This window comes from Eriocheir sinensis, chromosome 5, assembly GCF_024679095.1.
Source record: "Eriocheir sinensis breed Jianghai 21 chromosome 5, ASM2467909v1, whole genome shotgun sequence".
NCBI lineage: Eukaryota > Metazoa > Arthropoda > Malacostraca > Decapoda > Varunidae > Eriocheir > Eriocheir sinensis.
This window is the reverse complement of record NC_066513.1, coordinates 2,055,274-2,080,732: the sequence shown is the minus strand read 5'-3', so window position 1 is coordinate 2,080,732 and position 25,459 is coordinate 2,055,274. Positions and strand designations below refer to the sequence as shown.

General features: G+C 45.1%; 1 protein-coding gene across 1 annotated transcript; it reads right to left on the bottom strand.

The window, feature by feature from the left end:
* Positions 1 to 734: 734 nt before the first annotated feature.
* Positions 735 to 25,034, bottom strand: LOC126982732 (mucin-2-like). The gene is made up of 5 exons (XM_050835041.1): positions 24,966 to 25,034; positions 8,013 to 8,074; positions 6,875 to 7,143; positions 6,600 to 6,738; positions 735 to 1,326 (listed from the first exon to the last, which is right to left on the bottom strand). Exons 1-5 carry the CDS (start codon positions 25,032 to 25,034, stop codon positions 735 to 737), a joined length of 1,131 nt encoding a protein of 376 aa, XP_050690998.1.
* Positions 25,035 to 25,459: the final 425 nt, after the last annotated feature.

Below are 25,459 nucleotides of genomic sequence, written 5' to 3'. Positions count from 1 at the left end.
GCTTTCCACATACACCCAATATAGTTACCCAATATCAGGCATTAATGAAATGTAAAAGAATTTTAATTAAGTGGAAACATGCAAATAACGATGTAATCCACACGGCACCGTGGCCCATCGATTACATCCCCTCGTGGCCCGCCTGTGTTGCCACCCAGTGTTGATGCCCACCACACTCCTACTCTAAAATGGTGTGTGCGAGGTAGACAAGGAAATTATTTCCGTGACTTCGGCAGATCATGATAATTATTAAAATGTGATGTAACAGCACGCTCATAATTACGTTGCCCTTCGCAAAGTTTCATAAAGTGCGGCGTCCCTCCACCACGCGACGCAAACCTTTCAGGAACTGTGTCCCAGCGCTACGTTGTGGTGTGTGCCGAGGCAGGGCTTTGTTTCCATCCTTGTGGCGGCGGTGATAGTGGGCGGGGGCCGTGATAGTGGAAGGAGAGAGTCGAAGGCTGCCTCGGCAGTGTGTGAACTTTTTGGGAAAGAGCACGGCTACATTTCCTCGTGCGGAATATGAAAGGGAATATAAAATTTAGTTTGTGCAGAGGTTTTCGGGGGAATATTCAGGAACAAGGAAGTGCAAGTAAAAATTCTTTGGAAAATGTTTCTTCAAGGAACAGTGTTGGCCTGCCGTGTGTTGCTTCTCGGCCACGGTAAGCCCTGAGTGGCGAGGAGAGCTGGAAGTGTTAGTTATACAGGACGAACATGCCCGTGTCGTGCCATACTTAATGAAGCCTTGAAGCGAGGCATGCTGGTGGCGGTGTCGGGGTACTGGTGTTGCCCCGGGGGTGACCAGTGGTGTGCGGCGTGCTGGTGGCAGTGTCGGGGTACTGGTGTTGCCCCGGGGGTGACCAGTGGTGTGCGGCGTGCTGGTGGCAGTGTCGGGGTACTGGTGTTGCCCCGGGGGTGACCACTGGTGTGCGGCGTGCTGGTGGCAGTGTCGGGGTACTGGTGTTGCCCCGGGGGTGACCAGTGGTGTGCGGCGTGCTGGTGGCAGTGTCGGGGTACTGGTGTTGCCCCGGGGGTGACCAGTGGTGTGCGGCGTGCTGGTGGCAGTGTCGGGGTACTTGTGTTGCCCCGGGGGTGACCAGTGGTGTGCGGCGTGCTGGTGGCAGTGTCGGGGTACTGGTGTTGCCCCGGGGGTGACCAGTGGTGTGCGGCGTGCTGGTGGCAGTGTCGGGGTACTGGTGTTGCCCCGGGGGTGACCAGTGGTGTGCGGCGTGCTGGTGGCAGTGTCGGTGTACTGGTGTTGCCCCGGGGGTGAATTTCACAGTGGTGTGCGGCGTGCTGGTGGCAGTGTCGGGGTACTGGTGTTGCCTGGGGTTATTTTCTTCCAGTGGTGTGCGGCGAATTCAAACTTTAAAAGTCGTAATATTCAGTATTATATACAATTTATGGATCTTTTCCGTTTGCAAACCTTCAGCAGTCCAGTGGTGTGCGCTTTGAAAATCCAATTCAAGGACTTTTTTTACTCTTGAAAATATGGGATAATGTTTACGCGGCGTCGCCTCTGGTGCTGGCTGCGGCGAGGCTGCAGCAGGTGTTGCGAAATACCTCCTCGCTGAAATAAGTCACATATACATGAGGGGGGTCCAGGAGGGCGTAGCCCCCTGGTTATTAGGGGTCGAGGGCGCAGCCCCCGTTAGTAGGTCGTAAAGTTCGGTTGGAGTAGTTTAAATATGCTCCCCTGCCAAGCCCTCTGCGAGCTATTTTGAGCGGCGTGCTGGCGGCTGCAGCGTAAAGGAAAATAACTTAAAAACTGTTCGTTTCTCCATAAAACGGTTGTCATATTCGGATTCTACGGACAAAAATACATAAGAAAATCTATATTAAAATTAATTTTAGCGCTGTACGCCAAACGGAAAAGATCCGTCGACGGTTTATCGGGATCTGTCCCACCCAAGTTTATTTATATTTTTGTAAAAGTAAATGATGACGTATGTATGTATACATATAACTAGGATATCAACAATCACTCTTCTTCTTTTAACCTGTTCCGCTTTGCATAACTTTTAGGTCTTCCTTGGTACTTCTTCACACTTAGATGCTTCACTTAGTTACTCTGTGATAGTAAAGATTGGGTTCCGCGATGCGCAGATCAGGATCAGGAAACCTAACTCTTGCAGTCGTTCTGCGGCATATAACTATTTTTAATTAATAAATTAATGTCAATTGAAATTGAAGGGTGGCCTGCTGGCACCAAGAACATCTTCCAACCACGTGAGCGGCCCCCCGTCACCCCTCAGGCCTGCCAACACAAGCCTCGTGATGGCATTACTTTTAATGGATTGTTATTTTCTGGTTTGGAATTCTGGCAACAATGCTCATGATATAGAAAATACATTGTAATCTACGGGTCAAAGCGTCTCAGAAGAAACAGAAAGAGACGAACAATGGGACAAAGCATCAGGCTGCCTTACAGGAATGACTAAATCTTGTTTAAATCACACTCATCACTATACAGGAGAGCCAGGGGGTAGGAAGGATATTATTTCACTGTTGTGCTGTAGGCGTGATATTCAGTGACGTAACACTGCAGACCTGATTACTTTGACCACCAAACCTGCCTTCCAACCACTCGTGAGGTGCACCCCACTGCACACCGTGTCCCTGAAACTGCTCCCATTTATCCTTGCACCCCCACCCACCCCCTACACACACACACACACACACACACACACACACACACATACAAGACCGTTCACTCCCAAACACACATGGCCCCCAACACACACACACACACACACACACACACACACACACTAAGACGAGACATACACAGAAGGACCCTCTCCCCTTGATACGCAGGGTTTCGCGAGGCAGAAGCTAAACTGACTCCGCGATAATGCATCACGGCGGGGCGGGGCAGCGGCGAACCGTGAGGCGGCGACAAAGAAAACGCGGGATGGATTATAAGGGAGATTCCGTCATGTCCAAAGCAGTTTGAAAGTGCATTAGCAACGACTTGGCAGACAAAAACTTAATGGAAAACGACAGCCGAAAGGAAGTCGTATGTCATAGGTGGAGAGAGAGAGAGAGAGAGAGAGAGAGAGAGAGAGAGAGTGGACGGTCATGAGGGCGTCGACCTTAGAACAAGACGTACCCAAGACGTCAGGACAAGGGAAAAGGCAGTAAAAGTGACTCACGGACCCAAACATTGACGTGGTGGAGGTTGGGGCAAGTTTTGCACTCCGTTGAGGTGACAAAAGACTCTTATTCTCAGACGCTTTGGGCTCTCACAACAACTGTTTACAAAGGCTGCAAAGGAGATTAGTCGGGTTCTCTTGAGTGTTTCTTCACGTTCATGGTGCAGAGGTCTTGTTAAACTATCACTAGGCTCATAAAACTACCCGTGGAAATACTTGAACAACCTCTACAGTAATCAGATGTGAGTGTGTGGTCCTTGCAATGCTTGAGGCGACTTAAACACACAATTGAGGATGTCAAAACGAAAGGCTCCCCTGAAAAATATTGCTTGCGTGCTATCATTAACTCGTCTCCTTGTCCGTCCAGTCCCTTTGTTTAGTATGTAACACTTCAAGAAAAGTAGATAGTTTTATATTGTTTTGTTTGTTATGCTTTTGATAGTGTATTTTAGAATCCTCGTGTTGCTCTTCTTTTATTTCCTGTTTTTGCTGGATATACTTGAACAACCTCTACGGAAGCCTAATCAAATGTGAGCGTGTGGTCCTTGCAATGCCTGAGGCGACTTAAACACACAATTGAGGATGTCAAAACGAAAGGCTCCCCTGAAAAATATTGCTTGCGTGCTGTCATTAACTCGTCTCCTTGTCCGTCCAATCCCTTTGTTGAGCATGTAACACTTCAAGAAAAGTAGATAGTTTTATATACTTTGTTTTGTTTGTTATGGTTTTGATATTGTATTTTAGAATCCTCGTGTTGCTCTTCTTTTATTTTTTGTTTTTGCTTCTAGATTATTTAGTGTTTTAATATAGCTATTATCTAACCCCTTCTGTCCCTTCATTACTGTAGTTATTTTTTTATTCTCGTCCTCTCTCCTTTTCTCGTCACTTTCTCGACGTTTGGAGCAGCTGAACAGGCGGCTTATAGTGTCTGCACTCCCCCTTCACCTGTTTTACCTGTCATCTTATTGGTAGTACTAAAAATAGCGAAAAGACATACCTGAATAATTGCCAACTCTGCGTTATATCATTGACTCCTCTCCCTAATCCGTCTCATCTTTTTACTAAATATGTAAGAGCAAAAATACTTGCCTGAGAAAAATGACCAGTGTGTGTTTCATCACTGACTCCTCTCCCCTGTCAGAGTTCTTGGTTGAGTATGTAACAGCAAAGAGACAACTGAAAAAAGGCCAATTCTACTTTATCATTGACTGCACGCGCCTGTCTGCCTGAGTTCTTTGCTGAATATGTAATAGCAAAGAGAATTGAAAAAAATGCCAGGCTGTGTTTTATCATTGACTGCTCTCGGCCGTCTGTCTGAACTCCTTCCTGAATATTATGTTAAAACGAAAGACTGCAGTGAAAAGAAAATCATACCAAGTGACTCCTCTTCTCAGTCCGTCCTATCCTTTTAGTTCCGCCGTAATAACATCTCTCCTCCTGCCACTTTGTCTTTCTTGTATCCGTTTCCACCAACTTTAGCGTTTCATAGCCACGAGAAGCTTTCCACGGACTTCTCCCCACGGCAACTCATATGATTTACACGATTTTTGTAATGTGAGTGTTCTGGAGTTGTCATGCGTGTTAATCTTTTACATAGTGCAAGGAAAACCACGTCTCGCCAGTCCTTTGATCTTTAACTGGAAAACTGTGCCTTTGCGTGACTTTGCTGCGTGTTAACATAGTCTTGTAAAGGGACAGTCAGAGTGCATGAGGAACGGGGTTGACGAACATAATTTTTGTGTAATAATGTGACACTTAGTATATCAGGTCTTGTTGTGATTATGACCTCCAACAGCGTACCTTTTTTTTCTTTCCCCTTTCTTTCCTTTCCTTTCTTCTTTCTTTTTTATCGGTCTCGCTCTTTCTCCTATTTTCTTTCTCCATTTTTTCTTTTTCCTTCCCTATCTTTTTCTTTTTATTTCTTTTTTACGTTCCTTGTTTTCCTTTTTACCATTTTTCTTTCATTCTTTCTATCTTATTTCATTATTTCCTCTCTCTCTCTCTCTCTCTCTCTCTCTCTCTCTCTCTCTCTCTCTCTCTCTCTCTCTCTCTCTCTCTCTCTCTCTCTCTCTCTCTCTCTCTCTCTCTCTCTCTCTCTCTCTCTCTCTCTCTCTCTCTCTCTCTCTGTGTGTGTGTGTGTGTTTTCGTCCCCGTCACCACCACCACGTCCTTTGTGTCGCGGGTGTCGCTGACCTTTACCACGTTCTCAGTCTTGTGACGGATGAGCGGAGTGTCTGGGCGGGAGCGGCGGCTGAGTCTTGACGCGCGAAGGGTATATTTACTCTACGGGACTGACGGGGAGGTGTTCCTTACTCTGAGTGTGTGACCGGTAGGCAGTTATCTTCGCTGTTTCGATTCGCTAAGTTTATCAGAACGGCTTGGCACGATATTGGTCAGGTGTTAATGATAGGTAGGATTTCATATTCTTTTGATGTATAAATATAGCTTCACATTTTTTTAAAGCCGAGGTAACTTAACACTACGAGGCAGTGGCCTTATCTAACGCCTTCCTCCTTTCTCAAAGTACTTCAGTCTGCTTCGATATATGTTGTGATATCATCTTCCCATCTGTTTCTTTGACTGCCCTGACTTGTAATTTTTGTGTTGCCATTGTTGTGTTGGATGCTTAGCTGTTATTAAAGCTTGGTATGTTCAACAAAAGTCAGTTTGTTTTATCATTTGGAATATTATCGACCTTTGTAACAGCTCAGTGTAAAATTAATAAAATTTGTAACAAAGGACAGGTGGGAGGGAGGGGGGGATGCAGTGGGGGCTGAACACAGTTTGCGGCGCGGTGAGCGGCGTGGCGACAAAGAAAGTATCGCCAAGGTCGTGGCTCTCCCACCTAAATAGGCTATTTCTGAAGCTGTTCCGCGGGAAATATTTGGAGGTCGCGATATGCTTGTGTTTAGGCTATTTGTTAGTCACGCCCAATATCAACATTTTCGGATAGAACAGCATTCTATTTTTCAAGCTGGAGTACTACGTTTAGTTTTATTTTTCACGTTCAAGTCCGTGGGTAACTTCAGCAAGGCCTTGGCAACCCTGGCCGGCGGCAAAGACGACACTAATACCCTGCAAGCGGCTCTGTGCCCGCTCGGTGGACGTGTGATGCACAGGGGCGGCTGTGGTCATTGGCAGGGTGGGTGGCGCTTTTCTGCTTCGAAGGTTGGGTTTGGAAGAATATAAAGGTAATGAATGACTTGTTAGCTCACCATGAACACTTTTTATCCTCCCCATCTCTATCTCCGCTTTGTTGATTGAAAGATATGAATAATTTATGACTGCTGTTGTTCGATCAGTTGAGTCGATCCCTTCCTGGTCAGTCCAGCAGCAATATTGATTCAGAAAAACACGCGAGAAGCTAAACAGAGCAATATCATTTATTATTATTATTTTTTTTTAATAAATGAATGTCTCCTGAATTACAAGATTCTTGTTCACCTTCCACCATCAAAGGAGTGGCACCATTTACCATCCCCGGCAGTCAAGTGCATCCCTGGGACTGCCGCCAGCTTTTCTGTGCCCCCGTCGATCTGGCTGTGCAAATGGTGTGTCAGCGGGTCACAGTATGTCTGTCTTACTGTGGGGGTGCTGTGTCAGCGGGTCACAGTATGTCTGTGTCTTACTGTGGGGGTGCTGTGTCAGCGGGTTACAGCATGTTCGCGTCTTGCCGTTAGGGTGCTGTGTCAGCGGGTCACAGTATGTCTGTGTCTTACTGTGGGGGTGCTGTGTCAGCGGGTTACAGCATGTTCGGGTCTTGCCGTTAGGGTGCTGTGTCAGCGGGTCACAGTATGTCTGTGTCTTTATGTGGGGGTGCTGTGTCAGCGGGTCACAGTATGTCTGTGTCTTACTGTGGGGGTGCTGTGTCAGCGGGTCACAGTATGTCTGTGTCTTACTGTGGGGGTGCTGTGTCAGCGGGTCACAGTATGTCTGTGTCTTACTGTGGGGGTGCTGTGTCAGCGGGTCACAGTATGTCTGTGTCTTACTGTGGGGGTGCTGTGTCAGAGGGTCACAGCATGTCTGTGTCTTACTGTGGGGGTGCTGTGTCAGCGGGTCACAGTATGTCTGTGTCTTACTGTGGGGGTGCTGTGTCAGCGGGTCACAGTATGTCTGTGTATTTATGTGGGGGTGCTGTGTCAACGGGTCACAGCATATTTGTGTCTTACTGTGGGGGTGCTGTGTCAGCGGGTCACAGCATGTCTGTGTCTTACTGTGGGGGTGCTGTGTCAGCGGGTCACAGTATGTCTGTGTCTTACTGTTAGGGTGCTGTGTCAGCGGGTCACAGTATGTCTGTGTCTTACTGTGGGGGTGCTGTGTCAGCGGGTCACAGTATGTCCGTGTCTCTTTGGTAGGGTGCTGTGTCAGCGGGTCACAGTATGTCTGTGTCTTACTGTTAGGGTGCTGTGTCAGCGGGTCACAGTATGTCTGTGTCTTACTGTGGGGGTGCTGTGTCAGCGGGTCACAGCATGTCTGTGTCTGACTGTGGGGGTGCTGTGTCAGCGGGTCGCAGTATGTCCGTGTCTCTGTGTCAGCGGGTCACAGCATGTCTGTGTCTTACTGTGGGGATGCTGTGTCAGCGGGTCACAGTATGTCCGTGTCTCTCTGGTAGGGTGGTGTGTCAGCGGGTCACAGCATGTCTGTGTCTTACTGTTAGGGTGCTGTGTCAGCGGGTCACAGCATGTCTGTGTATTTATGTGGGGGTGCTGTGTCAACGGGTCACAGCATATTTGTGTCTTACTGTGGGGGTGCTGTGTCAGCGGGTCACAGCATGTCTGTGTCTTTATGTGGGGGTACTGTGTCAGCGGGTCACAACATGTCCTTGTCGTATTGTGGGGTGCTATGTCAATGAGTCACAGCATGTCGGTGGTGCCAGTGGCCATCACTATTAGTTCCTTGGCGGAAGCCTGTGACAAGCCCTGCCGGGGAGTCGGGTGTTTAAGCACTGCCCCAGGGTGTATTTGGGGAGAATCAGGGACGTGTTGGGTGCACGTGGATGCAGTCACTGGTTAGCCCCCGAGTAGCGAAAGGTTTTTACAGCTTTGTTTTGTAAGTACAGTTGTGACATACGTCAGCTACGCGTGGCCTTGGTGCTCATCTCCGTCTTATTGTCCCTTGAGCCCACGGTGGGTAAGAACCGGCTACCTCTGGACAATTTTTGTCGATAGTAAAGTAAGGGCGACCAGTGGGTAGTCTGGTGCTACTATGGTTTTGAAGAAGCCTGCTATACTCGTAGACTGCTTGGCTTAGAGTTTTTAGGGGGGCTTCATGGTGCAGTGGTTGGCACACTCGGCTCACAACCGAGAGAGCCCAGGTTCGATTCCCGGGCGAAGTGGAAGAATTTGGGCGGCTTTTCCGATACCCTACGCCCCTGTCCACCCAGCAGTAAATGGGTACCAGGTATTAATCGGGGGTTGTGTCCCGTCTCCTTGGATCTGTTCTCTTCTCCTATAATTCCTTCCCCTTCTGTCTCTCTCCGGCATATGACCACAGATGTTGCGCCGACTAAACGAAACTTTCCAAACTTGAGTTTTTAGGTTACATTTGATAAGGGTCACGTGCCTCACTGCCACACTGAAATAAAAAGCGAGGTATATTATTCTGCTGCTGAGTTTGTTACCCACGGGGACCCTAAAGACCACAATTGCGGAAGCCGTTCATGTAGTCATCCGATGAGTAGTAATAATTTTTTCCAATGCTTTCTGCAACATTTCTCGCACGGTGCAGTGCAATCAGCATAATCCACCCAGGGCGCCACCGTGGCTACGCCGTCTTAATGAAAGCTGTTCTTTCAGTTTAAAAGTAGATCAGATAATCCTGAGTTTAATTAGTCGATGTAAAAAATAATCTTGAACAGTGTTCACGCCACCGCAAGACACCCAAGACAACCGCCTAGCGCCTCGGCCCTATATAGAGGAGCCAGCTGACGGCGGTGGCCGGGGTCACGCCAGCACGTCCTGTGCTGCGGCTGAGTGGAGGAAGCACCACACGTGCCGTGCCCGGGAGGAAGTCAGTGATCGTTCGCTGAAACTTTTCCAGAGTACAACCGTAACCGGTGCGCTATAGAAGGGTTGTCAATGTTGCCAGTCACTATAATTGGTTTAACAGTGTTGCCAGTCACCATCTCAGGACGGGGTGTGTGGAGTAAAGCTGCTCTATAGCATGGCTCTGACCTCCACATGCTGAAGGATTACCTAACTCCAGACGTGCGAACGGTTGTGTAATAATAATAATAATAATAATAATAATAATAATAATAATAATAATAATAATAATAATAATAATAATAATAATAATAATAATAATAATAATAATAATAATAAACGGTTTATTTATTTGGTGTGCAGCCAAAGTCTGAAAATTTACATGTTAAACATCGATTCATTTGCGTACATAAAATTTAAATAGAAACTTAAATTGTATAATATTAATTAATCTAATATAAATATAAATATAAATGTAAATCTCATATGATTACGTGTGTGTGTGTATGTGTGTAATTCACCACCACGGCCTGATCACGAGTTGGACTCCCTTTCGCCAGCAGGTACCCTCCCGACACGAGCAAGTGCCTGCTCATTAACGCGTCGATCTCTGGGTACTGCCAGGACCTCACACACCACACACCTCATCCCCCTTGCTCAAGAGTGGACAGTAACCACTCCTAAATGTAGTATACTTTCTAATACTGATAGGCACCTTAAATAAAAGTGGAGAGTAGGGTAACGTGTTACTTACATAGCCTAATTACCTAGTAACTATTGGTAGCGTAGTGGTTTGTGGTTTATTATGGTGTACGTTTCGGTGGTTATATAGTATGTACCTATCCGATAAAAGTAATGGTGCTCTTATCGCCAAATTATAGTGGTGCTATTATTTTTATTCAGGGAAGAGCTGGAAGTATGGTAATGGTATAACGGAAGAATTATGAAGGTATAAATGAGTAGTACTAAAGTAAATCACTGAGTGTGGATGAGGGAGGACACACTGTTATGAGGCTTATATTAAGGAACTTTATACAATATAGTGTAGTCAACGAAAAGAATCCGGCCTGAGCGGGGCTTCGAACCGCCGCCTGTTTGGCCGTGAAGCCTTGCAGCGCGGCGCTCTAACCAGTTGCACCACGGAGAGGTGTGTGTGTGTGTGTGTGTGTGTGTGTGTGAGAGAGAGAGTGTGGCAAGGGGTGTTGTACAAAGGCATGAAGGTTGAAAGCGGCGAGGTGATTTTTCTGCCGTGCCTGTAATGTAATTGTGGCGTTAGTGTGGCTTTTAAGTGCGTTCACCTGTGAGGCTCCGGGCGTGGGCGGCGAGGAGCACCCATGACCCAGGCGGCAGCATCAGGTGTGAACGGGGGTTAGGCACGGAGAGAGAGAGAGAGAGAGAGAGAGAGAGAGAGAGAGAGAGAGAGAGAGAGAGAGAGAGAGAGAGAGAGAGAGAGAGAGAGAACACTGGCACAGGCATGAGATAAACAAAAGCGCTCATCCCATTTTCTATACGCGCCTGTAGTGACAAGACGCGAGAGTCGACGCATCACTCAGCCGCGTTATAATCCGAGGCAATGGAAACACGCCCGGGCTTATAATAAAGAGGAAGAAAAATGCTCTCCATGCGCCGCTCTGTAATGAAACTGTCACTGTACACGGAGAGGTTGGGGGGGGGTTAATGCATGTGTGTGTGTGTGTGTGTGTGTGTGTGTGTGTGTGTGTGTGTGACCTACTTTTTGTGCCCCAGCTGTGTCAGGTTATCAATTTATTTATTCGCTCGCTTACCTTTCTCTCCCTCCCTACCTCTGTCTGTCTGTCTGTCTGTGTGTGTCTCTTGTTTCTCTGTCTGTGTGCCTTTCTTTGTCTCCTTATTTCTTTTTCTGTCTTTTTTTTTCTCCTACTCCTGTCCTTTTCTCTTTCTCTTCACTTCCCATCTTGTTGAGGAGAGAGAGAGAGAGAGAGAGAGAGAGAGAGAGAGAGAGAGAGAGAGAGGTAAATAAAGGAAGGGGAAAGAGGTGCAGATAAAATTATCATTGTTTGGCTTTTACACTCTCTCTCTCTCTCTCTCTCTCTCTCTCTCTCTCTCTCTCTCTCTCTCTCTCTCTCCTACTATGTATCCATGTATCCCAACCGCTGTGTGTCGGTGCTCGCGACCCTTTATTTTGTCAAGCTAAAACTTGGTTAGGTAGAGGCTCATGTCGGCACTACCCTGTACTGGGCGACCTGGCCGAGGAGGGGGAGTGAGGCAGTGTGTGAGTGAGTGAGAGAGGAGTGAGTGTGTGAGTGAAAGAGGAGAGGGAAAGAGTGAATGTGTTTTTGTACGTGCTTCGCCTCGCTCAAGTTGCCTCACTATTGCTGTCGTGTTGGCCAACTCCATTGCATACACCACAAACTATAGTCTAATTAATCTAATGGCCAAAAAACACTACAATGACTATTCTTCCGATTATCAATATCCATAAATTCAAAATAAAATACAACGGGACTATTCTTCCGATTATCAATATCCATAAATTCAAAATAAAATACAACGGGACTATTCTTCCGATTATCAATATGCATAAATTCAAAATAAAATAAGCACAAGTTATTCTTACTTTTTTTTTTACATACATACAATTCCAGTTACTCATATGAATATAATAATGTAACTATATATATAATATATATATATATATATATATATATATATATATATATATATATATATATATATATATATATATATATATATATATATATATAATGAATGTTGAAATGTGTAGATGGCGCCACTATAAACCCGGGGATACAAAACGCCTGCTTCCTGGACTGTCCAGGAAGCAAAAGAAAAAAATTGGGGAAATATTTTATTTTTTGTTGGTTTTAATGGTTTAATTAACATTAACATCACACAGCTGGGCCAATTCTCTCTTATTGTCGTAAGAGAAAATGGACCATCCAAATTGCATGGATTACCATGGTAACAAAAGAAAGGAAAACGTGCAGGCACTTGACTACATGGTACTGACACTCATTTAGTTATGATTACAATACTAACCTTATTAAATCAAAATGTATTGTTTAAATTGGTGGAGGATCCGGTCCTGCGTGTTGGTACTCTGCTGGAGGCTACAGAGGCTCGTCGTTGGCCGGGGTTCTCAGTTGGCTGGTAATGAATGCCTCGGCGGAGTGATGGTGGTCTTATTAAAATTTGTTTAGCAAGAGAGAGAATAAAAAAGAAATTGAAAACTCCCTTTTCTAAACACGACTGATATTTTTTAGTACGAAAAGACATCTTTTAATCATAATCACCTCGTGCAATTTACGACTGATAGCAAAGTTTAAGTTACATTACCATTTGTTTGCGCTCGTCGGTATTGTGGAGTAAAGAGACTGCACCAGTTAGAAAAGCGAATATACTAAATGAACCGAGTCTCCGTGGCTGAGGTGCACCCAGCTGGGAGCGCGAGGCGAAGCGAGGCGCTGCAGGTAACAAAATCCCATTCATCTTCTTCCCTCGAGAGATTTGGTCGTGATTCTGATCCCTCGCTCTTTGCTCTCGAACAGGTTGTCGCATCAAATGTGTCCCTATTGTCAGGCTCTTTGCGTTGAAAGGAATTGCCGTCGCTCACTTGAAAAGGATGATGCCAGTAGATGGATCAGTATTGGCAGGCTTCTATTCATACGTGATCCATCTAAATAAAGGATCAGGAATCATAATAGAACGAAAAGATAAGATCGATGAGTATTCGTAACAAAGCCTCGATCAGAAAAGTTCAGGGTTTGGGCGCGTTTTTTGCTCGCTCTGGTGGAAGAAAAGGCGCAGAGCAGGTCAGCGCGGTGCATCACGTCCCCGGCGAGCAGTACACCGCCACACGCTGATTTAATTTAACGTATCCGCGGCAGCAAAATAGTTCATGACGCATTCCCGCAGCGCTCGCCAAGCTGTTGAGGAGAGGAGAACAACCACATCAGAACAAAGCCGAGGCAAAAGAGAAAAGAGCTCTACACTTCGAGTAGTTGGAAGAGTGAACTCTCCTCTTTTCTTGGGGGTAGAGTTTGTTTCGCTGGCTATGTTGTTAATATATCCTTTCTTTTCCTTTTGACTGTTTTCTTTATTGGAAGGGAAAATAAGATGCTCTCGAGGATGGATCCTAAAATTGCCGTTCGCTAATAGCGTTATATGTTCATAGTTTCAATTAATTTACCATTAATATGATTTTTATAGCGTTGAGTTCAGTTCACATAATTATGGAATACAGGGAAACATTTGACGCTGGCAAGTCACTTGTATTTTCTGCCGCTTTTGGTTATATGTAGACTGAAAGAAAAGTTGGCTTGGGAAAGGAGTCCAAGGCGTGATGCTTGCCACGGACGGCACCGCCAGCCCGCTGACGCCGCCGCCCGGTGCAGCGGCTCGGGGCGTGGAGAACGTAGGGTTATTAGTTTTTTGCAATTACTCTATTTTTTTTACTCTTTAAATTTTTACGGTACAGAGCAGCTCAAAGCCAAACGTCTGCGACACGCTGCTTCATTAAAAAAGTCCAGGAAGCCACACACACACAAAAAAAATCTAAGATGCCTTGCCGTGTTATCCCATTTTTTTTTAGCATTTTTTTTCTGTATACGTTAACCATTTTTGTGTTCGCCTTGATATACATGTTTGTTGAATTTGTGTTCTTAAGTTTTTAATGATTTTGGTGACAATTTTGCTGTACATTTCTTGATGTTATCCTTTGAATATTCTTTTTTGGGGGGAGGAGGGGTCGCCATGTGCTTCATTCCCCCGTCAGGTAATTACCCAACCACCTGTTCCTCGCCGGTACCTGGGGCTGCGTGTGTGCGTGTCGTGGTGCTTGTCCAAATAGACACAACACCACCTTTGGGTCTCGCTCCTGCTTCCTCGCGTCTTTGTTTCCGCCTAAACCCTTAATTAAATCCTGTGAGTGCAAGAATCCGGGTCCTGGGAAGGCGCGGGCTAATTTTGCCGACTTGCTTCACTAGAATGAGAAGCGGCGGCGGAGGAAGTGCCTCGTGCCTCCCCCAAGACATTCTTCACGTTGGTCCTTAACTAGTTGGATACGTTGCTGCCCCGAGTGGCTGGCGACCCCGCACGTAGCTCATGCACGTGCAAGGATGTAGAATGTTGGAATGTGTGATTGAAGGGATATGCAGGTGTAGGGATATACATACACCACGCACGCTGGCCAGTGATCAATGCTGAATAGCGTTGTTGATTACATTTGCAGATGTGCGGGAATGTTGTATGTGGTGGTGGTGGTATTATTGTTGTTGTTATAAATTACTATTATTATTGCTATTATTATTATTATTATTATTATTATTATTATTATTATTATTATTATTATTATTATTATTATTATTATTATTATTATTATTAATATTATCGATATTATTAGTGGTTGTAATAGTAGTAGTAGTAGTAGTAGTAATCTTTGTTTCCAAGGCACATTGTCTTGTAGTCAGTGACATCTCTATTGTCTGACAGTTTGGCTCTTACTGAGTTAATGAGTCAGGACATGTCCAAAATATTTTAATCAGGTTAGAGACTACAGCTACTACTACTACTACTACTACTGATAATAATGATGATAGTGATAATGATAAATGATGATAATGATAATAATTTAACTACTACTTTTACTTTACTACTACTACTACTTTTACTACTACTACTACTACTACTACTACTACTACTACTACTACTACTACTACTACTACTACTACTACTACTACTACTACTACTACTACTACTACTACTACTACTACTACTACTACTACTACTACTACTACTACTACTAATAATAATAATAATAATAATAATAATGATAATATTAATAATAATAATGATAATAATAAAACACTAAAATCATTCCCAGCCCGTCTTTCTCACGCTCCTCATTGTTTCCTCCACAGGTAAGCGTGACTGCTTTCAACAGGTGGGCGGCGGAGGAGGGAGAGCGGCGCCAGGTAAGAGTGAGTTGTCAGCGTGTCATGGTGTCAGCAGGGTGGAGAGCGTGTCAGCGTGTTAGTGTGTCGGTGGGTTAGCGTTCTAAATAGTTGAAGCAGAGGTGAGGAATTGATGCGCCCTTTTCCATTTCCTCCCGTCTCACCCTTTCTTCTCCTTTCCTCTCCCGCCTCTCCATCCAGTCTTTCCTCCCCAGTCTCCTAAATACCTTCTCTCTTCATCCTCTCCTCTTCCCCTTCTCCTCTTCTTCCTTCCTTTCTTTCCTATCCTGTGTCCTCCTTCCCCTCTCCTGTCTCTCCAATCCCTTCTCTTTCTTCTCCATCCCTTCCCCCTCTCTCGTTTCCTCCATCCCTTCCTCCTCTTCCGTTTCCCCCATCCCTTCCTCCTCCTTCCGTTTTCCCCATCCCTTCCTCCTCCTTCCGTTTCCCCCATCCCTTCCTCCTCCTTCCGTTTCCCCCATCCCTTCCTCCTCTTTCCGTTTCCCCCATCCCTTCCTCCTCCTTCCGTTTCCCCCATCCCTTCCTCCTCCATCCGTTTCCCCCATCCCGTCCGCCTCCTGCCGTGTCCCCGAGCCCTTCCTACTCTTTGCGTTTCCCCCATCCCTTCCTCCTCCTTCCGTTTTCCCCATCCCTTCCTCCTCCTTCCGTTTCCCCCATCCCTTCCTCCTCCTTCCGTTTCCCCCATCCCTTCCTCCTCCTTCCGTTTAATCCATCCCTTCCCCTAGCTGCTTTCGTCTTCCTATCCCTTCCCCTTCCTTCCGTCTCCCCCAGCCCTTCCCCCCGGTCCCGTATCCCCATCCCTTCTCCCTGGTCCCGTATCCCCATCCCTTCTTCCTTCTCCACATCTCTCCAATCCCTTCTTCTCTCTCCCGCCTCCCCATCCCTTCCCCTTCTCTTCCACAATCTCCCCTTTCCCAATTCTCCTATTCCCCTACCCCTCCTTTTATTCCCCTTCTTGGATGGACGAAGGAAAGGCTAAGGATGGCTGGATAGATGGATGAATGGGTGGTTGGTTGAATAACTCATTTGGTAACTGTATGGATGAATGGATGATGATGATGGTGATGATGATGGTGATGATGGTGATGATGGTGATGATGAGGAGGAAGAGGAGAAGGAAATGGAAGAGGAGGAGGAGAAGCAGGAAGAAAAAAGACAAGAGGAGGAGGAGGGGCAGAAAAAGTTAAGAGATTCGATTAGAGGAGGAGGAGGAGGAGGAAAGAGGAATTATTAGAGGTGATGAAGAGATCGGCGCGGGGCTCAGCCATTATCAGTGAGGTGCTCGGTGGCCTTCATGTTCCCGAGCCAATTCGCGATTTACCTCCTCCTTACGTTCTTATTTCCTTCCTCTCTTTCTAGTATTTGATAAAAGTAAACTATCGTAATGACAGTGGTAGTTGTAGTGGCAGGAAGGTTCGAGAGCACAAGTAAATCACTACTTAAAGGTCATAAGCCAACAGAAAGGCTTCCTAGAAAGTGAACGTTTCGTGAAGTACCAATAAGTGACGGACGGTGAATGGAAAGGTCGAGTCGAGTCCTCGCTCATCAAATTTTCCTGGCCTCGGCCGCCTGTCCCATGTAATAATCACAGAGAGGAGGAGAGATAAGCCTGAGCCTAAGGGAACTTCAGGGAAACTCGGGAAAATTAGGGTTGTTAGCGGATGTGCTTGAGTATGTGAAGCTAGTCTATATGTATGTATGTATTTATATATGTATGTGTATGGTTTACAGGTAATCCTTGGGGAAAGCGGATAACTTGAATTCCTGTCCCACGTGCTAGGGTTCTGGTTAAAACTTTGGGCGGCAGCAAAGGTGGCTGGGACGGCTAGCAGCTTTCTATGGGACAATGATAGTTGTTGCCAGGCTCCAGCCAGGTGAACCACGCCCAAGAAATTGCGTGTGCTGCAGGTCCCTGACATATGTCTGAACCCATCTTACCAGTGGCAGGTTCCCATTGCTAGCGGAGGCGTCCCGGGCTGACAAACTGGAGACGCCTCGCTGATATGTTCCGTCCTGGGATGGTGCAGATCATAAGAACCCATGCACTTTCATATATATAGGGCTCTGCCGAGTATCAACGTACAATGTTAAGCAAGAGAGAGCATTTTAGCTGTCGTGCTAGAAAACTAGACAGTACGCTGGATTACGCGGGACACGATGGGTCTTGGTGAGGTTATGAGGACGGGCGAGGCATTCACAGCACTGCCGGACGGACAGATCTTGTTCTATGGATATCATATAGATAGGAAGGAACGCGAAGTTGGATTTTTAATTAGCAAGAATCCACCAGGAAACGAAAAAAATAATTCCCTAGCATCAGTGGAAGAGTGGCAGGAATCATTTTCATACTGAAGAAAAGGTGCAAGCAGTACGAAACAAACAAGTCCAGTGACCGCCGATTGGAAGGACATAATATACTAGGCTTAAAGCAAAGAAAGGCGCGAAAAGTCAATGAACAAACCACGCCATTATTCTTGCAGTCAGGGAGAAGGCCGAATAAAAGCATCACCATCACTACCATCATCACCATCATCATCACCATCACCATCACCACCACTTTTACATCGATCACCATTGCTGCATTCACCGCAACCATCACCACCCTCCCCAATCACCACCATCTTTCCATTCCTCACTACCATCCCAGTCACCATCACTACCACCACTGCCACCACACCAGTCAGTCACCATCACAACTACCAGTCACCACCATAACCACCACCACCACATGCTGTCACCACACTCACCAACATGCACACAGTAGTCTCTCCCGCCAGTATTTTAACGTAAATGTGTGTGTGTAAATGTAATGGTAATGTGATGAAAACGAGAAAAAGTTATCGCCTTGACAGTCCATTCCGCAGAGGCAGGAGGTGTGTTATGCATGCAGGCTGTACGAAGGGATATTAACACCTGGTCATTTAAGCGCCGTATTAGTCTTCGTCAGCAGTAATGTGGCGGATTTATCTTTTTTGACCCGTTTTTCAAGGCGTGGTTAGTTAGTTTTGTGGATTTTTTTCTGCCAGTTTTAGTACGAGTTTGTGAAAATCGAATACTTATATAGCTACGAGTAACTCCATCCCAAAACTGGAATTAAACTAACCACATAAGTGCTAAAATAGGCGGTTAGTTGGTTTTGTTGATCTTTATACCACTTTTACGACTGAGTTTGTAACATGTCAAATTCCTTGTGAAAATCGAACACTTCTATAGCTACGAGTAACTCCATCCCAAAACAGGAATTAAACTAACCACATAAGGGTTAAATTTGGCGGTTAGTTGGTTATGTTGATTTTTATACCACTTTTACGAATGAGTTTGTAACGTAGACTTACTTGTGAAACACCAACATTTATATAGCTACGAGTAACTTTATCTTAAAACTGGAATTAAAAAGCCAAACTAACCACTAAAAAAATGCTAATACGGCGTTACTTATTCACTTTCATGCGAGTCTTTCTGTGACGTTACTGAAGACTGAAGTTTGTTCCTCTTCCTCACACACACGAGGAAAAATTTATAAGCTGAGGCAAAGTTGAAATAGGAGTATTGTTAAGGAAGGAAGCTGTTATGTATGCAAGCTGTGCAGAGGGATATCAAATGTATTTCTTATGTGGTCCTTTGTCCTGCGTTAGTGAAGGAGAATTAAGTTTTTTTTCTCACACTTATCCTTGCAGTTGGGGCGCCAAGACCAAACGTCCCAATAATCATCATCAATCCTCACACCAACGATGAAATTTCCCGAAATTAGGCAAAGTAGATATATTTTGTGCTTTATTCAATAGTGGTAAGAGTTGTGATGGAAGGTGCACAGCTTTAGGCGAGGGTTTGTCTGGCATCGATGAGAGAGGATTACGTTTGTGGTTCTCTTCGTCACACTCAGGATGAAATATTTCCCGAGTTGAGGGCAAGTAGGAATAGGAGTTTTGTTACGGCAGGAAGCTATTATGTATGCAAGTTCTGCAGAGTCATATTAAGTGTACTTCTTATGCGAGCCTTTTGTGTACCGTCGGGGAGGGAATATCACGTGTGTGTTTCTTTGGGCGGTATTCTCAGACGCTTCCGCCTCCCACGTCAACTCTTTACAAGGGCCAGAAAAGATGATCAGTCGGGCTCTAGTGAGTGTTTATTTTAGGTTCATGGTACAGAGGAAGGGTTAAACTACCACCAGGGGCATTAAGGGGAAAGTCTGCCGTGGATTAAAGTTGCATCTATTGTCATGAATAATTTATATGTTGTATAGATTAGTACCTTTGTTATCATATGAAAATTTCAAGTTGATCAGATGAATAGAAAAACTAAGAAAATTATTTTTCGTTTTTTTTATGAAAATTTTGAATTTTTCTCAGCCATTGTTTTACTGATTTTCTTGACACGCACATCTGATAATTCATTGTTATTCTAACAATTTGTCAAGATGTTTTTTTGAAAACTATTTTTGTTAATTTAAGAATTTTAATTGTTTTTTGGATAATTTTCCCATATATCGATACTATGCCGTTTAAAAAAAAAAAATCTTGTAGAATGTTAGTATGATATATGATCTTGTATGTCCTAAAGCTTAATGAAAGTCGTGCAGAAAATAAAAGCAAAAAAATTTTTTTGTTCATTTTGTGCTAGTTTTGAGGAAAACGCGATTAAAGTTTTGCTAAAGTTCGTCGGCCCAGTGAAGGTTTTGTACCGTCAATGCTACTTTCATGTGAATTTTATGGGATCAGTAATCACATATCAGTGAGTGCATAAAAGGATCAGGCACCTTGTTCTCCCTTATAAAGGTATTAATCGCTCAAAGGTGAGGGTGTCAGGGCGCGCCACTGCCCTCATTGTTGCAAGGTTCGATCAGTACTCTCCAGATGCATAGCTATCGGTTGGAAGTCCTTTCTCTGTCTTCCTCTTCTTCTCTAATTTCTTCTTCGGTGCAATTCTTCTCTTTTCTCTCATTTCTAATATTTTTTCTATGTATTAATTTGTTCCAAACATTTTTGTGAGCATGTTGCACTTTTCATATCCATATTTTTTTATTTTACGTGCCAGCCTATAGCGCAGGTAGGCTCTCTTGAGGGGCCTAGATGGTATTCGGCCCCAGCCCGTCATGGCGCTGGCAAGTGTTTATAGTGGCGCCGTCTTTTCTTGACTCATGCTCCCCCGGAGCTCGTTCTTGATTCACTTGGACGGTTGGTTTCCTCTACAGTCCGGGTTGATGGGTGGTCTTCAGGACAGCATGTGGGTAGTTTCAAGCCACTCGGCGGTGACTGAAAAATCCCAGGTGGTAGCTGCGGATTCGAACCCGCGTCGTCCATCACGCAATGGATGCGGGGCCCGCGCGCTAACCACTCAGCCACCGCCTACCCAAATTGTTCCAAAACTGTTACATGGGTTATAAACTTCACCCTGAAGATTGCTGCATGTTTGATTTTTCAACATTTATTCCATACTTTGGCATGCCAGCTAATGCGCCATAGTCAGCGTGCCACGCCAACGCAGTAGCCATTTAAATCTCCTCGCTATTGGCATTTAGATTTATGTCAGACTGAAAAATTATCTACAATTCGAAAGCCAAAGGATAGGATGTTGCCATAGACCATATAACTCAATTTCGTATTTTTGGAAAATTTTCATATTTTCACGGAGGACTCTTCCCTTAAACTATCTATGGAAACCCACAGAACTCCCGCGAAAGCCTTGTTATAAGTGACCTTGGCGCAGATTTTTTTTTTTTAAAGTCAAGGAAGTAGCTCAAGGGCAAAAATAAACACAAAAAAGCCCGCTAGCAAAACTAAAAGAAAGTGGAGTAGAGAAAAAATGTTGAAGAATATGATCCTTCACGACTATTTTGTTCTAAGATGATGCAAAATAAATATAGGAGGTCTTTTGTTTTAGTAATGTAGGAGAAACAGGGAAGGTGTGCAGATTTATGAAGGTCTTTTGTCTGGCGTCAGTGCAGGGAGATTACTCTAATATTTCTTTTCCTCGCAGTCTTCATGAAAGTTTTCCAAGCTGAGGCAAAATATAAATAGTTTTGTTTTTCTTCAGTAGTGGTGAGGGAGGATGCATCGTTGAGGGTGAGGAAAGGTGCGCAGCGTTATGCGAGCCTTTGTCCTTGATCAATGAGGGAGGATTACGTCTGTGTTTTTTCTTCACACTCACGATGAAAAATTTCCAAGCTGAGGCAAAGTAGAAATAGTTTTGTTTTTCTTTATTAACGGTAAGAGAGACGGTGGGGAGGAGAGGTGCACAGCGTCATGTGGGCCGTTGTCTTGCATCAGTGAAGAACGATTACTGTAATATTTTTTTTCCTCAGTCTTCATAAAAAATTTCCAAGTGGAGGTAGAGTAGATTTCTATTTTTATTATTTATTTTATTTATTTTTTAGCAAGGAAGGCAGCATCTACAATGCGAGGGAAGGTGTACAGCGTTATGCGAGCTTCTGGTGCCAGTGCAGGAGAGTTACTTTAATTTCTTTTCCTCTCAGTCTTGATGAAAGTCTTCCCCAACTTAATGCAAAACGGGGAAGGTAAAGTTTTGTTTGACTTCGGTGGTGGTAAGAGAGACCGGACTTTGGAATATTTAAGAGAAAGTTCATTTGTGCCTCATTATCGTCATAACTCTTTGATTTAATGACGCAAGAATTAAAAGAATCATACTCGTCGTGATGATGAAGTCTTCCACCGGTGTCGCCTGAACCATCATCACGGCGCGGAAGGTTGTCTCCACTGTGAAGACGACAATGTAAAGACGAGTGGGGAGGGAGGCTGCGGGCCGGGAATTGTGCGGTTATTGGCAGGCATTGTACGGCTGGTTTGCTCATCTCCCTCCCCAACGATCCATTGGGGTTCGATAGTTCCTTGGTTCTCGGTGTACGATCAGATATGGGGATTGCGTCTCTGAGGGGGCCGTTGCCGGAGAATCAGACTTTCATGTTCAACGCAACTTCCGTGGAGTTTTGGTTGTATTCTGCACCTTAGGGAAAAGTATTATGTAGCCACACAGAACGTATGCCCCTTACTTTACCTTACCTAACACAGAGTACACACAAACACACAGTATATAAGAAGCTTTTTTTTTTTTTTAATAGGGGAACACACTTGTAGGGGCCAAGACTGTTGGGATGATATTCTTTACATAGGCTTCTTGCTGTGTCACCTTACCCTTAATAAAAACAAATAAAACAGGTTAGTAGATTGACGTTAATGTCGGAATGCCTTAACAAAATCTGCTAATTCCGCGTTTAAGTAACTTTGTCTACTACTAACGTCCCCCAAACTATATCAGACAGGAAAGATAGGCCAGTCTCTACCTCCCCCCTAAAAAAACAGTCTACAGTCAGTACTACAGTAACGTCCCCCAAACTATATCAGTCGGGAATATCAATCCAGTCCTCACCCCCTAAAAAACAAAGAATAACCACACCTGTCCAGGGTTCGTTATACCTAATCAGACACCTGTGGCTGCCAGGATGAAACCGTCGGATGTGAAAGGAGTGGATGGCGGATGGACGTGAAATTAAAGGACTTTTTGTTTGTTCCTTGAAATATGGATCGTTTCTCTCGTAGCCCTGGACAGTTTACGAGCTGGGACCATCTTCTGGCGGCGGCTTGTTTTACGCAGAGCCGTAGAATTAAAGAGCTTTGTCTAATTTCATTACAAGCGTTACCATTTTTACCGAAAGAGCCGCGCGAAATTCAAATTCATGCTGATGCAAGTTTCTTTTTGTGCTCTACGTATCGTCAGGATCTCGAAAAAAGTATAAAAAAAGATTGTATCAGTATCACTTCGAATTTTGCGCGGCTCTTTTTGTAACAGCATGGCGCCTGTGATGATGAAGCCCAAACTCTCCTATTTCATGACTGGTTTTGCGTGCTGTTTTCAGACTCTTACTCTGCCTGGCGGGAGGAAGTGTTGAGAGGGGGAAAAATGTGTGTGGCCAGGAGTAACTGTGTCGGACTTTTCATTCAAATAAGTCAGACGAAGGTGGGGATGGAAATGTTGACTCTCTCTCTCTCTCTCTCTCTCTCTCTCTCTCTCTCTCTCTCTCTCTCTCTCTCTCTCTCTCTCTCTCTCTCTCTCTCTCACTTCGTCCCTTCAGGTTCTTTCCTCGTTTGTCTTGGGGCGATCGCCGCTCAGCTCCACTTTAATTATTCCTGTGATCCAGTCGGAGTTCTTTTATCGCGCCCTTGATTCATCGCTGCCCAGCGGGAGGCTGTGCATGTTGGGGGCTCATCATTCTTCGCTGAGGCTCCGCGGACTCAGCCACCTCACACGCGGCAGGAAGTGTGTGTGTTTGGGGGGTGGAGAAGGGAGGCAGGTACACACACACACACACACACACACACACACACACACACACACACACACACACACACACACACACCGCTTTATGCCTGGACCAGCCTAGTGTGGGGTCCGATGTTTTACAGTTTCATTATAGCGAGTGGTGCTGAAAAATAGCGTAATAATCATCAACTATTATATATACTGTTACGAGCAACACAGTAGTTTTGTCTAGGGTGATAATTTAAGAAACTGGTTACCCGAACATTAAATGAGGTGATGAAAATACGAAGATAGTCCTTAACATAAATTTAATGTATAAGTAAGAAACAACAATATTAACAACACCTGTAGCAAGTGAGAGTAATTACGTTACTTGCTCTTAAGACCTTATGGTCGTTTAAATCAAGTAAATGGTGTGAAGGTCATTAAGCATAACAAAATAATATACCAAAACGAAGATTAAACCAAAGACAAAATGACACACAGATAATGAGAAAAGGAAAACACAAGAAACCCACACAATGACACACAATAATAATAGATAATAATAACCACCACCAATGAATAAATGGATGATAATCACTGATGAATGGAAAGATAAGATGGACACAGAAATGATGAGATATGAGAAAAAAAATAGTATTGTTCACCTCCTAGTGTTCACTGGTCACTTTGTAAGTGGTTACTGACTCACTGACTCGGCTGATGACGTGAGAGTAGTTGTTGCTGCTAGCCGAACCCTCAGGAGATGAGTACACTTTGGCCTTTGAGATGAGACTAACTCTCACACTTTGTGGAGGTTTCGACAATGCCTCTGAAATAGCCCAAGGCTATCTGATAAGCCTAAAGCCTTAGACTAATCTAGCTCAGGGAGCAACAGGTACAATAATTGATAATTCAGTGGTAGCAACAGAGATAGTCTGGTTGCAGTAATACCTCCCCCCTGAAGACGACACCACTGGGTTGATTTGTAGTTGTAGGTAGCCGTTGTTGCCCAGTGGAGTCGTAGTGGTTGACTTCTGGTCAAGTCGAGTTTTTAGATGCGAGATAGGGCGTCGGCGATGATGTTCTCCTCCCTTTATGTGGTTGACATTCAGGTTGTAGGGCTGGAGAAACAGGGACCATCTGAGAAGTCGCTGATTGGTAAACTTGCTGCGATTGAGGAAGGCCAATGGATTGTGGTCTGTGTAGACTTGGAGTGGTTCTTGAGCAGGCTGTATGTAGCATTCGAATTTCTGGATTGCTGAGACGATGGCCAGGAGCTCTTTCTCAATGGTGCTGTATCTTCTCTGGTGGATATTAAGTTTGCTGGAGTGGTACGCCACCTCCTGCAGTAATACAGCACCAAGAGCGGCATCACTGGCATCAGTCTGCAGGGCAAAGGGCTGAGTGAAGTCTGGGGCGATGAGTACAGGACCCTGGGCCAGGAAGTTCTTGAGTTGGTCGAAGGCGGCCTGGCAATCCTCTGTCCACTAGTAGTGTACGGCTCCACTCGTGAGCCGTGTGAGAGGGACAGTGGCGGCCGCGAAGTTAGGGCAGAACCTCCTGTAATACCCTGCCATGCCCAGAAAGCGCCGCAGGGCCTTCCAGTAGTGGGGCAGGGTATTCAAGGATGGCAGAGATGTTGGCTTCCTTGGGTCGTACTCTGCCATTGCCCACCACGTGGCCCAGGTACGTCACCGTTGCTCGGCCGAAGGTAGTCTTAGCCAGCTTCACGGTGAAGTGGGCTGCCTGCAGCCTTGTCAGCACATCCCTGAGTCTCGTAAGGTGCTGCTCCCAATGCTCTGTAAAAATTAGAATGTCGTCTAGGTAAACGGACACTCCAATAAGATCCTGTAACAGATAATCCATGGCTCTCTGGAAGGTTGAAGGGGCATTCCTCATCCCAAAAGGCATTACATTATATTGGTAGAGCCCAAAGGGAGTGATGAAAGCGGATATCTCTTGTGCTCTCTCTGTGAGGGAATTTGATAATAGCCCTTCAATAAATCCAGCTTTGTTATATACTGGGACCTTCCACCTCATCGATCAAGTCGTCTATCCGTGGCAGGGGTAGGCGTCTGGGACTGTCACAGCG

What these genes read in the sequence shown, in the direction of transcription:
- LOC126982732 (XM_050835041.1), bottom strand. Translation starts at nt 25,034, where the DNA reads ATGGCAGAGTACGACCCAAGGAAGCCAACATCTCTGCCATCCTTGAAT. An exon ending in ACTGGCACCACCGACATGCT is followed by an intron (nt 7,144 to 8,012) that starts GTGACTCATTGA and finishes GCACCCCCACAG; the next exon opens with TAAGACACAGACATACTGTG. An exon ending in CACTCCTTTGATGGTGGAAG is followed by an intron (nt 1,327 to 6,599) that starts GTGAACAAGAAT and finishes AAATAACCCCAG; the next exon opens with GCAACACCAGTACCCCGACA.